Raw genomic sequence first — 14,245 nt, forward strand, 5'->3', positions numbered from 1 at the left:
CCACAAGCCAGAGCTGCACCTGTAGGAAAAGTGACATGCCAAATCATCATTAATCAATTTCCCGTTTATACTTGTTTCTCACTAGTACTATCAATAAAGTGAGATTTTATTATTTATGACATGTATAAAGTTTTCCTGAGTGTTTTCAGCTGTCCTGTTGCTTGGTCTCGGGCTCATCTCTCTCATCTCTCACACCTGCCTTGCGCAGGTATTTGAGAGAGCAGAGCGACCTTGTTGTGAAGGTGCGCAGCCCAGTTAGAGTCCAGCAGCTGGCGCGGGGCGGGCAGGGCCTGGCGCCCCGCTGTGCCGCGTCCTGAGTGGCTCGCCGTTGCTCTTGCAGCCGGGCGGAGCACCACGGACGCGGAGCTGGAGGAGATGCTGGAGAGCGGGAGGCCGTCCGTCTTCACGTGCGACGTGAGTGCCCGCCCCGCCCCGCCCCGTGCGCGCGTGCCTGCTTGTCCACCGCCACCCGGGCGTGCGCTCAGTGACACTCTGCTTCGTTTCTGTTTTCCCAAGATCATTTCAGACTCTCAGATCACCAGACAAGCTCTCAATGAGATCGAGTCCCGCCACAAGGACATCATGAAGCTGGAGACCAGCATCCGCGAGCTGCACGACATGTTCATGGACATGGCCATGTTCGTGGAGACCCAGGTGACCACGGCGTCCCTGCCGCTCGGGGGGTCTTGTGCTCGATCTCACTGCATCTGGGAAAGCCGTCATTTTAGGTCCAGCCTCAAAATTCAAAAGTTGATGACAGTGTAACACTGAAACGCTGGAAACAGCTTAATCTTTCAAAAGTAAGGGCCTGGTCTGGTTAACTAAAAGTTTTCTTTATATTTTTATGTTTTAGAGACAGGGTCTTGCTCTGTCACACAGGCTGGAGGGCAGTGGCAGGATCACAGCTCACTGTAGCCTTGACCTCCTGGGCTCGAGCGATCCTCCTGTCTCAGCCTCCCAAGTAGCTAGGACTCAGGCATGATGCATCATGCCCAGATAATTTTTTAAAACATTTTTTTATGGAGGCAGGGTCATGCTATGTTGCCCAGGCTGGTCTCAAACTCCTGGCCTCAAGCGTCAAGTGATCCTCCCCCCTCAGCCTCCCAAAGTGCTGGGAATGCAGGCGTGTGCCACCGTGCCTGGCCCTGGGTAATTTCAGTTATGGTGTGTTCATAGGTCAGCTTTTTGGGGGAACATAAGGCAATATAAACTTCTGTGTGTGTAGAGAATTTTTAATGAAATATACAAATGTTTGTGCTAGAATTAAGATAAAAGGGAGATACAAAAGATCTTATGTATATAACCATATATATGTACAACTCTATGTAAACACATACATAGAGCACGCGCACACACGGCATGAACCAGGCTGTGTAAAACAGTATTCACAGAACGAAAGAAATATATCAAACAGTGTAACAACAGTGAGGCTCTGGGAATTTTAGTTTTCTTCTCTAAGTGTATGTATTTTCAAGTTTTCTATAAGAGCATTTATTACAGCAATAATTGGGAGAAGTATCCAGAGGAATAAACCCCCAAGGGATCATCTGCGACACGAGGAAAAGCATCCACGCGGCGCGGTGCGCTCAGTCTGACCAGCGCGCAGGCGGGGGTGGGGGTGGCAAGCCCCTTGGGAGAGAGCCGGGGGTTAACGCAGTTTGAAGAGTGTAGAGCGGGAGCCGCGGCCCGCTGTCGGGGTGTGGATGTGCTCGCCCAGCTCTGGTGACCCCGAACGAGGTCCCCCGTGGTTTCCAGGTGCCGTGTGGGGCAAGGACCCTGTCATTTGTGGGTTCAGTGTGTGGGTGGAGTTCAGGCAGCCAGCAGGTGAAGTGGAAAAGTTCCCGTCAAACCACCCCAGTAAATCCCGTCCCCACCGCCCCTGAGAGTTCAGGGTCTGTTGCGGCTGGAGTCGTCCTCTCGGAAGGTTCCAGTCGGCTCAGCTTACTTTCTGAGGTGGCCCGGGCCATGCGAGGTCCCTGCGCGTGCAGGGCTCGTTCCCACGAGCCTCACTGACCTCTCAGAGAACACTGCATGGCGAGGGACCGCGCCACGGAAGCGTGTGTGGGCAGCTCAGGTACGGGCATCTGCTGCCGGCAGCTGACGCCACACGGGGATGGGACAGCGTGACTCCTTTCTGGCTGGGCGACCCGTGGCCGTCAGGGTGCAGGAGGTGGAGAGCTGGATTACCACCCGCTTCTTACTCCCGGGAAGCGTTCCAGAGGAAACCAACTAGGTCATGAGAGTGGTAGCTTCCCCTGTAGCTACTGAGGATTTTATAGCACCGCGGACTGCAAAGTTGTCTGTACCGGACGCGCCGCGCCGCGCCCCATCAGAGACTGCTCTGCTCTTAGCTCTGTCGCTTCGGCTCCTTCGAGAGGTCTAGTAGCGTCGCCTTGTGTTCACTCGTAGAATTCGGAGTGTGTGCGTAGTCTCGGCTTACTGGTAGGTTTCACTGTGGACGTGAGTTAACTGTCGCCCTTCTCCACCGCTCTGCTGCGCTGTGCTGCAGGTTCTCTCTGCTGGGGACGGAGGACCAGGTACCGTGCTCCCCACGCCTCGCCTCGCTCACTTCCGCTCACGCTTCCGCTCCTTCACTTGCCGGCTCAGTGTCGCACACAGCTACCCTCAGTTTGCTGACACTTTAAAGAGCCACAGTTTTCCTCCTGTTAGAAGAGGGTCACCCTTCGTGTTTCGTCTGTCTTGCGTGTCAGCGAACGCCAGCTTCTCCTGAAGCTCATGCCGCCTCCGCCCTGCCTCTCTGTGAGGCCAGTCCACGCACGGCGCGTCTCGCGGCCGGCGCCACACGCCTGTGACCACCACCGTCTTTGCCCGTTCCTTTTAGTTCTTTTAAAAATGTAAATCAAATGTTGATTGCTTTGATATCTGGCGCATTTATAAATGGTCTCACGTTTTACCTTTCTGTCGATGTGAAAAGAATTCCGTTTCCATCACATGCTCATTATGTTTTCATGGACGCTTTGTTATATGGCTGCTTAAGATACACGATCAAGTCATTCAAAATGTTTTCTAAGTTTGAAACTTTTCGTTTTAAGGGTGAAATGATCAACAACATAGAGAAAAACGTTATGAATGCCACGGACTACGTAGAACACGCTAAAGAGGAAACCAAAAAAGCTGTTAAATATCGCAGCAAAGCGAGAAGGGTGAGTTTGGCCTTAAAGAACTAAAGTGTGTTTTTCTTTTCATTCGGTTTCGAGTCGTAATACATTAATGTAAGCCTGCCTAAAAGGTGTTTCAAGAAATAAGAATTCCTTAAATAAATGTTCTGTTTTAAACTGAAATCAATCTTTTTGATAAAAATTCCAAAAATGATTAGATAAATTATGTTAGATAATTAGATAAAAATTAGATAAATTATGTTGAGCATACACTGATCTGTGTTCTAAGTAGTTAAAACCCTTCACAACCAAAGTCAATGCTATTTCCCTTTTCTAGGTGGGAGGAGTTTGAATTTTAGACTTCTGTTTCTTGGGTCATTATTTGGAGGTAGTTACTAATGGGATTGTAAATTCTCCTAAAAATTGTTGGTTACACATTTTATGCAATGAACATTTATTCTTACTTAGGTTATTTGCTAATTCTTTGGTTTGGAGCAAAGAAGAGAACTATTTGAGACTGTGGACCTAAAATCTCGTTGTGGCACCTGCTTAAAGAGATCCTCAAAAGAATGGAGTCTCGCTGAAGGTCCACGTACTTTGCATTCAAGATGGTTGAGGGAATCTTGTGTGATTTTTCGTTTGTTTGTTTTTGTTAGTAGGGCCAAAATTTAAAACGTACGTTGCTAACTTAGACATTTTATCCTACTGCCTCTGAAACTTGAGAGATAGGTGTTCCACACTGTCACCTCTTTTTTTTTTTTATTATTTCAGGAAATTAGGAGAGCATAAACATCTTGGTTACATTTTATGTCTTTGCCTCTCCCTAGCGAGGGTTAGTGGCATGGCCTCCCCTCCACAGTGCTCACTCCGCCCTCAGCTGTGAGTCCACCCCCAACCCCGAGTCCCTGGAGAACACCACCACCAGGCGAGCACCATAGTGTTCACCAGTCAGTACCACTGTGATGGCGAGGACACGTGGAGCCCATTCTTCCGATCTGTGTCACTTCACTTTGGAACGGGCTCAAGCTCAATCCAGGAGAATATAAGTGGTGCTAGATCACTGTCGTTTCTTAGAATTGAGTAATGTTCCATCATATACATATGCCAAATTTTAATAATCCACTCATGAATTGACGGGCACTTGGGTTGTTTCCATGTCCTTGCAACAGTGAATTGTGCTGCCATAAACATTCGGGTGCAGACGTCACCTCCTTTTGTTGATGTGCAGGGACACTGAGGTGCCGTGGGCTTTGTAAACGATTCCCCCTGTACCTGGTTCTGAAGTGTTGGGTGTGAATGAAAGTTCTTCCAAGAAAACCATGAAACCACAGTTTAAGTTCCGAGGGGCTAGGAAGCTCTCCGAGTCTTGCTGTGTCCTGCCCGCCAGCCCCCATTCTCCCTGCGGTGTGCAGGACCGACACGTGGTACCAGGCCGCTGCGCGGCCTTGTCATCGCTCCTCGCTGAAGAGGACTTGCCGTCCCGGGAGGGTGGGGCTCATCGCAGGTGAGCAGGAGAGGTGTTCACGGTGCGAGGAGGGAGCAGCGAGGCCGTGTACGAACAGTGGGCGTGGGCTGTGGCGCCAGCCCACAGAGCCCCACCCACCGTGGGTGTGTCTCAGTGTGATCACCGAATTATGAGACACTGTTTCTCACATTGTCTTGTGTGATTGCTTCTTAAAATGTTGACTCTTAACGTAAATTTAGGTGATAGATACACACACAAAGTGCTTAGCTTAGTTCCAGGCACAGAGTTGACCTTCACCAAAAATGGCAGTTCCCTCCTGTTCTCCGTGGCCTAAGCGTGCCAGCCCAGTGAGAACTGTAGTGCAGGTTCACTGATTTTATGGAGAAGAGAGACGGTGGGTCTGACGCATTCTCGTTCTTACCCGCTGATGAGTCAGCTGGCTGCGTAGGGCGTCCGCGCAGCGCCACGTGGTGTCTGCCTGACGAGATGCCTGAGAACGAAAGCCGCCCGCCCGCCCGCCTGCCCCTGCGAGTGTGGCCCTGCTGCCGCCTGCTCTCCTGCCACGTCTGCCCCAGAGTGGCTGACCCCGACCCCACCTGGCGTCCCGAGCTCGCCCCGGGCAGCTGCGCGTGGCCCTGGGCCGGCAGCACCATGGGGACGGTGTTGTCCCCACGCGGCAGGAGCAGCCCCGCCACCAGCAGCACAGGGCGACACCAGGCGGCGCGGGGCGTCCTGCGAGGACGGCGGGTTCTCTGTATGTGAAAAGGTACCTGTGCCTCAGTCCCTCACAAGGCACCACGCCAGTGTGACCACGCTGCTCCCCCACGAAGCCTGACACCTAGGAGTCCATAGCCGGTCCTCTCCGCGTCACCTGACTGCAGTAAGTTAGAGTTACTCCTGTTGAGAACTAAGAATTGCCAGACAGGAGTAGGCAGATGTCCTGTAACTTAGTTCTTATGGATCGTTTTATTTTAAATGAAGGCCGTCCTTTAACGTGGCAAATGACATTAACCGTGACGTTGCTTTCCTTTGACAGAAGAAATGGATAATTGTGGCTGTGTCAGTGGTTCTGGTTGTCGTGGTTGCGCTAATTATTGGTTTGTCAGTTGGCAAGTGATGGCATGGAGGACGTCAGAGTGCATGCCTGCCTGCCAGGGCGGCAGTAAGTAACCAATTAACTCATTTCCTTACTAATTTTCGCAGTTAGCCAATAACAGTGCTTGCCCAATTTTAATAGACTTACAAATAATAAAATGTTACTTGTGTCACTTCAGGGGGACAGTGGCCAGCAGCAGCTCTGAGGTCTCTTTGGTCTGTTTTCAGTCTGGGGAGAGCGTGTCACTCTCCCCTTCACTGAGTGCCACAGCCACGCCAGTGAAGGCTTATCTCAGCTGAAACGCTAACATCAGTAGTTTATGTCTCCACTTTAACTTTCAGAATAATTGCAACTGAAGGTTATTAATGCTTTGTAAAATATACTAACTAGTTTTACTGTGGAATTGAGAGAATGGATCTAAAGCTAAGAAAAACATTGACTAAAATTGAAATCCTTTGTTGAACTTTTTTTTTTTTTTTTTTTTAAATTTTTGAGACAGAGTCTCCCTCTGCTGCCTAGGCTGGTCTTGACTCAGTCGATCTTCCCGCTTTGGCCTCCCAAAGTTCTGGGATCACAGATGTGAGCCACCTTGAACTTTTCTGTTTGACACCATCTATTTTGTTTAAAAATATTTTCTTACTAAAACAAAAACCTTGTATTTTGTTAGCATGCCTGTTAATTCTTAATTAAAGGATTCTAAATAAAAGGTACTCAATTTATTTCAAGGATCATTTTTTGTTGTTGTTCACTATATGGCTAGCAACTTTCCCCAAACTTCAGTTGAGTTTGTGTTTTCCTTCTGGTTTTCTTATGCGGTGGGAGTCTTCCTCCTTGGATTAACCCTTAAGTTAGGCTGCTTCCTGGCCGATTACGCATGGACGCGCCGGCCATTTCTTTGCGGATGTCTGCTGGTGTAGCTGTTGTGATGAGGAGACTGATGTGCCCGGGGCGCCTAGACTGGGACCGTCCGTCCCTGCTGAGTCCGTCCTCGTATGTGGGGGCTTGCAGGGCGAGTGTCATGACTGCTCTTCAGTCTTTGAGATCATTTCTGTGACGCTGTGACGTCTGTGCAGCGACACTTGAGGCGGTGGCGGGGTGGCTCTGGGAGGCCGTGCTTGCCGACGTCCCTGTCTCGAGGAGGCAGAGAGGCCCTGAGCGCTCTGTTGTGCGGCAGGATGGTCGTGTGCCTGTCCTCAGTCTTTCCTCTTAGCTCCGCTGAAAAGAATGGCATATGTCATCTTTTCACTAATATAATGGTGTTTTCCAATATTTCCGTGATTCTTTCTAAAATACCTGTTTTCTTAGTTTTTCCTAGTGGCCATACTGTGGTTACATTAGAGATGAAATCACAGTTTTAGCGTGGACTCGGTGGAGCGCACGGCTTTTCCCGGGTGCTGCTGAGCGCTGACGTCGCCTCACGGGAGGCCCCTGTCCGCAGCCCGGAGCAGGCCGAGCCTGTGCCCCGGCCAGCCGTTCCAGCCCCGCACCTGCAAACAAGAACGAGCACAAAACACAGACCCCAGTGCGCCCCAGCAGGTGCTTTTGTATACGAAGGCAGTGATTGAAGTCTTTATGCTTTTAAGACTTTAATGTGTTCCTTCACCCTTTAGCAAACTGCCTTCCTCTAGGCTGGGCACTGTAGCCACCTGCCTGCCGTGCCAGGGTGCGGGCTGCTTTGTAGCGGTGACCCTGATCCCCACCACCCTGCAGTGTGCGGGGTGCCCCGTTTTGCATGTAAGGAGACGGGCAGAGATTTGTAGACAGCCAGGGCAGGACCACGACTCACACTCACAGCTGGGTTGACTCCCGGCTGTCCTCTCTCCACCATGTGACGTAGCAGATGCTGCAGGTGTGATCAGAGCACAGGTCCAAGGCAGGATCAGGGCCGGGCCACCCGGTGGCCTCGTGGGAGGTGTCAGAGGCCAAAGGAAAAGTGTCCTGTGGAGGGTGCTGAGGAAGGTTCGCAGTCAGACACGCGAGGAGGGTAGGGAGTGGCTGGGGCTCGCCAGGAAATATTCGAGGGGAGTAGCACTTGAAGGAGGGTATTGTCCCGAAGGCAGCTCCCGCAGGTCATGGCAGGTTCACCTCCATAATCGTGCCTTCATCAGCCGAGTGCGAGCGTGCTGATTCTGGTGCAGACCTGGCCGTGTCCAGGTGCTGCAGATGTGATTTTGTAGATGAAAATGTGGCGTGCAGCTGGTAACCGCAATTTAAAATGATGACTCTTTGCTTTTCAAAGAGAACAGCATGATGTGCCCCTCATTTCTGTGTCTTCCTTCTCGTCTCCCTCACACAAGCTTCCTGGAGACCAGGCTTCCCAAGCCAGAGGTGACCTAACTTTCAGTGGCGTGGGGATGCTTGTTAATAAAAAAAAAACTTAAATACTACACTGTGCCTGCTTCTAGGCTGTGAATGCAACGAAACGCTGAGCTAACGTCTTTTTTTTTTTTTTTTTTTGAGACAGAGTCTCACTTTGTTGCCCGGGCTAGAGTAGGTGCCGTGGCGTCAGCCTCGCTCACAGCAACCTCAATCTCCTGGGCTCAGCGATCCTCCTGCCTCAGCCTCCCGAGTAGCTGGGACTACAGGCATGCGCCACCGTGCCCGGCTAATTTTTTGTATATATATTTTTAGTTGGTCAATTAATTTATTTCTATTTTTGGTAGAGACGGGGTCTCGCTCGGGCTGGTTTCGAACTCCTGACCTTGAGCGATCCGCCCGCCTCGGCCTCCCAAAGTGCTAGGATTACAGGAGTGAGCCACCACGCCTGGCCCTGAGCTAACGTCTTATTGGTTGGTTTCTTTCTTTGTTTCTTTCTTTTTTTTTTTTTTTTGAGACAGAGTCTTACTCTGTTGCCCAGGCTAGAGTGCCGTGGCGTCAGCCTAGCTCACAGCAACCTCCAACTCCTGGGCTCAAGCGATCCTCCTGCCTCAGCCTCCCGAGTAGCTGGGACTACAGGCATGTGCCACCATGCCCGGCTAATTTTTTCTATATATTTTTAGTTGGCCAATTAATTTCTTTCTATTTTTAGCAGAGACGGGATCTCACTCTTCTTGCTCAGGCTGGTCTTGAACTCCTGACCTTGAGCGATCCTCCCGCCTCGGCCTCCCAGAGTGCTAGGATTACAGGCATGAGCCACCACACCCGACCTTGTTGGTTTTTTATACATGTTCGTCTTGCTTAAATGTAAAAAAATGGGTAGATAGGATTTTTTTCAGCCAGTGAGAAATAGTTTCATTTAAAGTTTTAAAAAGATATACAATGCATCCAATTTAGAGCAGGTCTGGAATTTTATTATGATCAAAAGAAAGTGTTTATTACAAGCCTACATGGTGCCTTTTCCTTCCAGGAGCAAATAGTTGTTTTAATGACACATATTTTATTAAATTAATTTAATTTAACATACATGTGTCTAGAACTTAACCTTTGCCTTTGGAGTTTTCCATTCCCCTCCCTTTTCTGTGACCTTGAGAGTTTCTTTCTTGATAATGAACTTATCTTTTAAAGTATCCCAAATTCCAGAGGGGTTTTGTTAGCAGATGGCATTGTTGATTTCTTTGATACATTGAAAATTAATGTTTTTCTTTATCTTGCAGAAAATGATGTTCATTATTATTTGTGTAGTTGTATTGCTTGTGATCCTTGGAATTATCCTAGCAACAACATTGTCATAGCAACCTCATCCCGAGAGCTGTTTATCCTTGGAGATTCAGACCACATCTGCAACAAAGCCAACGGTCTGTCGTTAAAGGAATGCGTCTTAGGGGGCGTTGGGTGTGACTTTTTAATTAGTGAGTTCAAGGAGAAAGCACCGCAGAATGTCTTGTCCAGTGAAGCACTGAGCAGCATGGATGTGAGGGGTGAACTCGAATGTCCTCGAACTCTAAATGACACACCACAGAACTTTAGCAACGTGAAACTTGTTTCTATGGCCTTGAAATAAGAAATTATTGAAAATTTCAATTTTTTAAAATATTTCAGTGTTAAAAATGTATGTGAAGTTTAATTAGGAATACTTTTATGTTGTGAAGCTATTAGATTTCAAGGCTATGACTTTGCTTCCTACCCTTCTTCTAGCTAATGTATACTAATTAAGAGACTTTTTATACTATGTTTAATTTGTGTTCACTTATTGTTTGAAGAAACAATTTTTATCACAGAGCTGTTTTGTAAGATATCTGTAATTTTAAATGTTTATAAATTGTTTAATATATTAACATCTTAATTTATCCCATTTTATACACTAAACATTGCCTTTTGAATGAAATAGGAAGCTTCATGATATTTGAACTGTCTTTGTACAGTTGTTTACAGAGTTTGCCGTTGTCATAGGAAACGCCGGTTGCAAAGCCGCGCGAACATCCTCTCAGGTGCCTTCTGCAACTCGCGCTGGTCGGTAAGGTGGGAATGCGCCGGATACCCTCCAGAAAGGTCTCGGATGTGTAGCCCCCTTTCCACCTGTTCATTGGCCCCGGGTAATAAACTATTAGTGGCTGCGCTGTAAAGACGACGGCCTCTTCTTTGTCACTGAACGTGGGGTTTGTGTTTCCCTTAATATATATAAAAATATATATTTTATATATATTAACCTGAACCCTGTCCAGGTTAATAAAGCCTGAAGTTACGATGGTGATGAAACCGAGATTTAGTACTCTTTAAACTCAAGGAAATTATTCCTAGACATTAAGCAATTCTTGTAAATTTAAAGTATTGTACAGATCACTTAAATGTTCGTGTTAAGTACCTAATATTTTGCCGAACTTTAAAAGTTAATTCCCAAAGTTTATAGGGATCTATGATAGTTAAACATTTTTATTGCTCATTAGTGTTTTTAGGATGATAAGAGGATTTATTTTTAGCTTATAGTACGTGTGAGCTGGAGAATGCACATCTATTAAGACAGTCACGGTCAGAATTCTAAATGAACGTGTGAAGGGTACCCACAATGTAGTTGCCTCTTGCCACTCCCCATGTGATTGTGTAAGCATGTGACTATATTTTAACATTGTTTGGCTCGAAACCAATGTATCTATGCTTGATTCAAACAATAAGTCTGGGTAATATTGGGCAGTTTAGAAACTGTGTTCCTTATTTAATACAATTATGAATTTCACTCGTTCATAACTTACCCATCCATCTGCTTCGCTTAGACCCAAGTCTGTATGTAGCATTTCATGACTTGCCGTTCCTCACTGTGTGCTCAGAATTACTGTAGGAGTATTCTGGAGATACATATATGTGTGTGTGTTTGTGTGTATATATATATATTTTTGTTTGTTTGTTTTTGTTTTTAAATAGCCTGCCAGTAGTCTGTGCTCACTGATGTGGGGTTAAGCTGAAGGTATACCTTGTCTTGAAGGGCATCTCAGTATCCAGAGATCATGCTTGTACGGATACGACCTCCACACGCCTGTTTGTGTAATCATGTCCACGTGCAGGGCCTCTGGGCTCCTGGGAACCTGTCTGTGTTTATGTCCCGCTTCAAGCTGCATCTTCTCAGTCCTTGCCTCTCAAAATGCTTCTCGTTGTATCTTTTCAAATTGTTCTTCCTAGATTTGAAGTACTTACTGAATTTGTGTTTTCATAGTTGAAGTTATGGGAATGTTCTTTGATTGTATTTAGCTATTTAAGTCAGTTATCTAATGGCATATTTGTATGTCTAAGCCTCATGTACCTACTATTTGAAATCAGATTTTTAAAAATATATTTACAGATTCAATTGTTACTTTTTTATCATTTCTTCAAATATTTCGTGTTTACATTTAAAAACATTTCCAGAGAAGCAAAAAAGAATTATTTACTTTCTGCCTTGCCATGTCTGGAAAGATTTTTGGAAAGCTATTTTATTGCATATCCATTAATAAATTGTTATACTAAGAAAATTACTCTTATGTGTGGCTGTTATTATGTATAGTAACATGAGTGAGTGATTTTAAATGTTTCTGATAACTTTTTTGATTAATGTTATAGGGTTCATGGCTCAAGTGTCAGTACCATATAATAAGGAACTCAACCTAAATTCTTGCTATTTATAACAAACACTACTTCAACAAATTTGGGGTGTATCTCAGACTCACTTGGTTTGAATTTTTATGTTAATTTGACATGTTCTCCTTAACATTTATTGGTGGGGGCAAATCCTCCCCCCACCATGTTCTTAGTTATCTATCTTCCATACTTTTCCTAACCCTCTTTCAGAGTTTTTCATATTAAGTAGAATTTCTTCCTCCCTTCCTTCCTTCCTTCTTCCTGAGATGGGGGGGGGGGTTCTCTCTATGTTGCCCAGGCTGGCCTCGAACTCCTATCCTTAAGCGATTCTGCCTCAGCCTCCAAAAGTGCTGGTATTACATGCATGAGCCACTGTGCCAGGCTTTAAGTAGAATTTCTTTAATTCCTTAACCCTTACTGAATTCTAACCATGTTGGAAAGTGGCATTCAAAAACCAGAATTTTAAGCAAAGAAAAATAAAGTAGTTCTGGAGAAAATTCATGGAGGTTGATCCCTACACATTAATTTTATTCTCATATTCCTGTATTTCTTTTGCAGTGAATTTCCTTTCAAATCACAACCTTCACATGCACATTCGGTAATTTGTTTACGATTTTTAAAGAAAACAAAGTCTGTCACCTAAAGGACTTATTTTAGGAATTTCTTCAGTAAATGTAAACTCACATTCTTCCGTGAGTTTAAAGAGCGGATTCCACGGAGATGGGATTCAAACCAGAAAGTCCATGTGGAGCGGAGAGGTGCGGAGGGGTTGGGGAGGGGGCCTGGAGACCCCCGCTCCGGTGGCGGAGTCTCCTGGCGCCTGGTGACAGCAGAGCCACACCCGGCGACCACAGGGGGAGGCCGCAGGGGCAGGCAGGGCTGGGCAGGTTCCACGACCCAGGCAGCTGCAATTGGCTCCTTGGTGGCTATCCTGGTTAACAAACTCGCACGTCTGTTCATACAGAGGCCAGTCTTCGTGGAAAGGACAGACGGGACAAGGAGCAGCTCTTAACTGAGCAGAAAACCCCACCTCCCAGGGACGCCGAGAAGTGCAGCGTGGATTTTCCCAGTCGGTTTGGCAGGTCGAGACGTGACGCGGTGAGTGCCCGGAAACATCACACGTAGATGCTGACTAAGTTCCAGCTTCAGGCTTTGTGGAGGTCCGTCTCGGGGTGTGTGGCGTGGAGGCGTGAGCACGGCACGGGGTTATACGCGGCCCGAGCCCTCGGAGGAGGTGCCCAGCGACGAACGCCCAGCGAGACGTGTTCAGCACGCGGTGTGTGTCACCCTGTTTGTTTGTTTGTTTGTTTTTTTTTTTTTAGACAATGTCTCACTCTGTTGCTTGGGCCAGAGTGCCGTGGCGTCAGCCTCGCTCACAGCAACCTCAGACTCCTGGGGCTCAAGCCATCCTCCTGCCTCAGCCTCCCGAGTAGCTGGGACTACAGGCATGTGCCACCACGCCCGGCTAATTTTTCTATATATTTTTAGCCAATTAATTTCTTTCTATTTTTAGTGGAGACGGGGTCTCGCTCTTGCTCAGTCTGGTTTCCAACTCCTGACCTTGAACGATCCTCCCGCCTCGGCCTCCTAGAGGCCGAGGATGACAGGCGTGAGCTACTGCGCCCGGCTGAGAAGTACTTATCTTCTAGGGTCATCAAACAACCACAGCTTTCATGGCCTTAAACTCACTTAAAGACACTAATATGTTCAAATATCTGGCAACCGGTGCCCTTTTGGAGGATTCGGAAGCAGAGGAAGGTTTTCAGGGGCGTGGGGTGAGATCGGCACTGTGTACTCAAAGCCTATTTCTTCCCGGGCTCTCCTCTGTCAAATGTTCATAGATGGTTCCAGCAGAAGCAGCACATCTTAGCTTGATTCAATTTTCCTATCTCCATTCCTCCATGACAAAACGAACTGTTTCGGTGGGAGGGAAACTGCCCTTCCCCGTGAACAGCAAGGTAATGGATCACTGAAGGTCATGTCCAAGGCCTGCCGGGAACAAACGCCGCGGGTTGTTTCCAGGCCTGGCACCTCCGAGGAAACACGCAGCCTGGTGTTACTGCAGGCGTGACCAGGGATGTTGAGACCAGCCCTCAGACTTGTTTGGGGCCGTGTTAAATCACACGGCGGTAATTTAGAACCTACTTTTGTACTCAGACGCTGGTGTGGGAGGAAAATAAAGCATGAAAAATTAAAAACAAAACTTGAAGTTGCTGTATGATTTTTAACTCACCTTAGGCTGCAGCCGATTTCAAAGCCAGTTTCCCTAACGAGTGAGGCTGGGGAGAGAGGTGGCGGGTGCATCCCTCAGCAGGCTGGGTCCTGCGAACAGGAACGTGGCGCGATCCGAGGCCGAGGTCTCCTGGCACGCAGGGGCCTCCGTGTGTCTTCGCTGGAGAAAGCAGCAGCGGAGGCCGAGAGCCGGGAGCCGAGAGTCGCGCCCAGCGCCCGCGGGCGTCTGGGGGAGAACCTGAGCCCGGGCTGAACTGCCAGGAGAACCTCGCAGGCGCATCCCACACGGACCGTGCCTAGCTTTCTCCAGGACATGTGGTTTGCTCCGTGTTTCCCTCCAGTACATGA

At 47.7% G+C, this 14,245-nt stretch overlaps 1 protein-coding gene across 7 annotated transcripts in view; it reads left to right on the top strand.

The window, feature by feature from the left end:
* Positions 1–13,849, top strand: part of STX2 (syntaxin 2) — a 42,337-nt gene extending 28,488 nt beyond the window's left edge. The window contains exons 7-11 of one of the 7 annotated variants that reach the window (XR_012914225.1): positions 341–414; positions 517–654; positions 3,054–3,164; positions 12,630–12,763; positions 13,315–13,849. Coding sequence is in view for 5 of the 7 variants with exons in the window: in XM_075996416.1 (XP_075852531.1) it covers positions 341–414; positions 517–654; positions 3,054–3,164; positions 5,621–5,701 (404 nt within the window). In the remaining 2 variants the exon portion in view is untranslated. The other 6 variants (XR_012914226.1, XM_075996416.1, XM_075996418.1 and 3 more) reach the window with 6 other exon arrangements.
* The last annotated feature ends 396 nt before the right edge of the window (positions 13,850–14,245 follow it).

The sequence above is a fragment of the Microcebus murinus genome, chromosome 22 (assembly GCF_040939455.1).
Source record: "Microcebus murinus isolate Inina chromosome 22, M.murinus_Inina_mat1.0, whole genome shotgun sequence".
NCBI lineage: Eukaryota > Metazoa > Chordata > Mammalia > Primates > Cheirogaleidae > Microcebus > Microcebus murinus.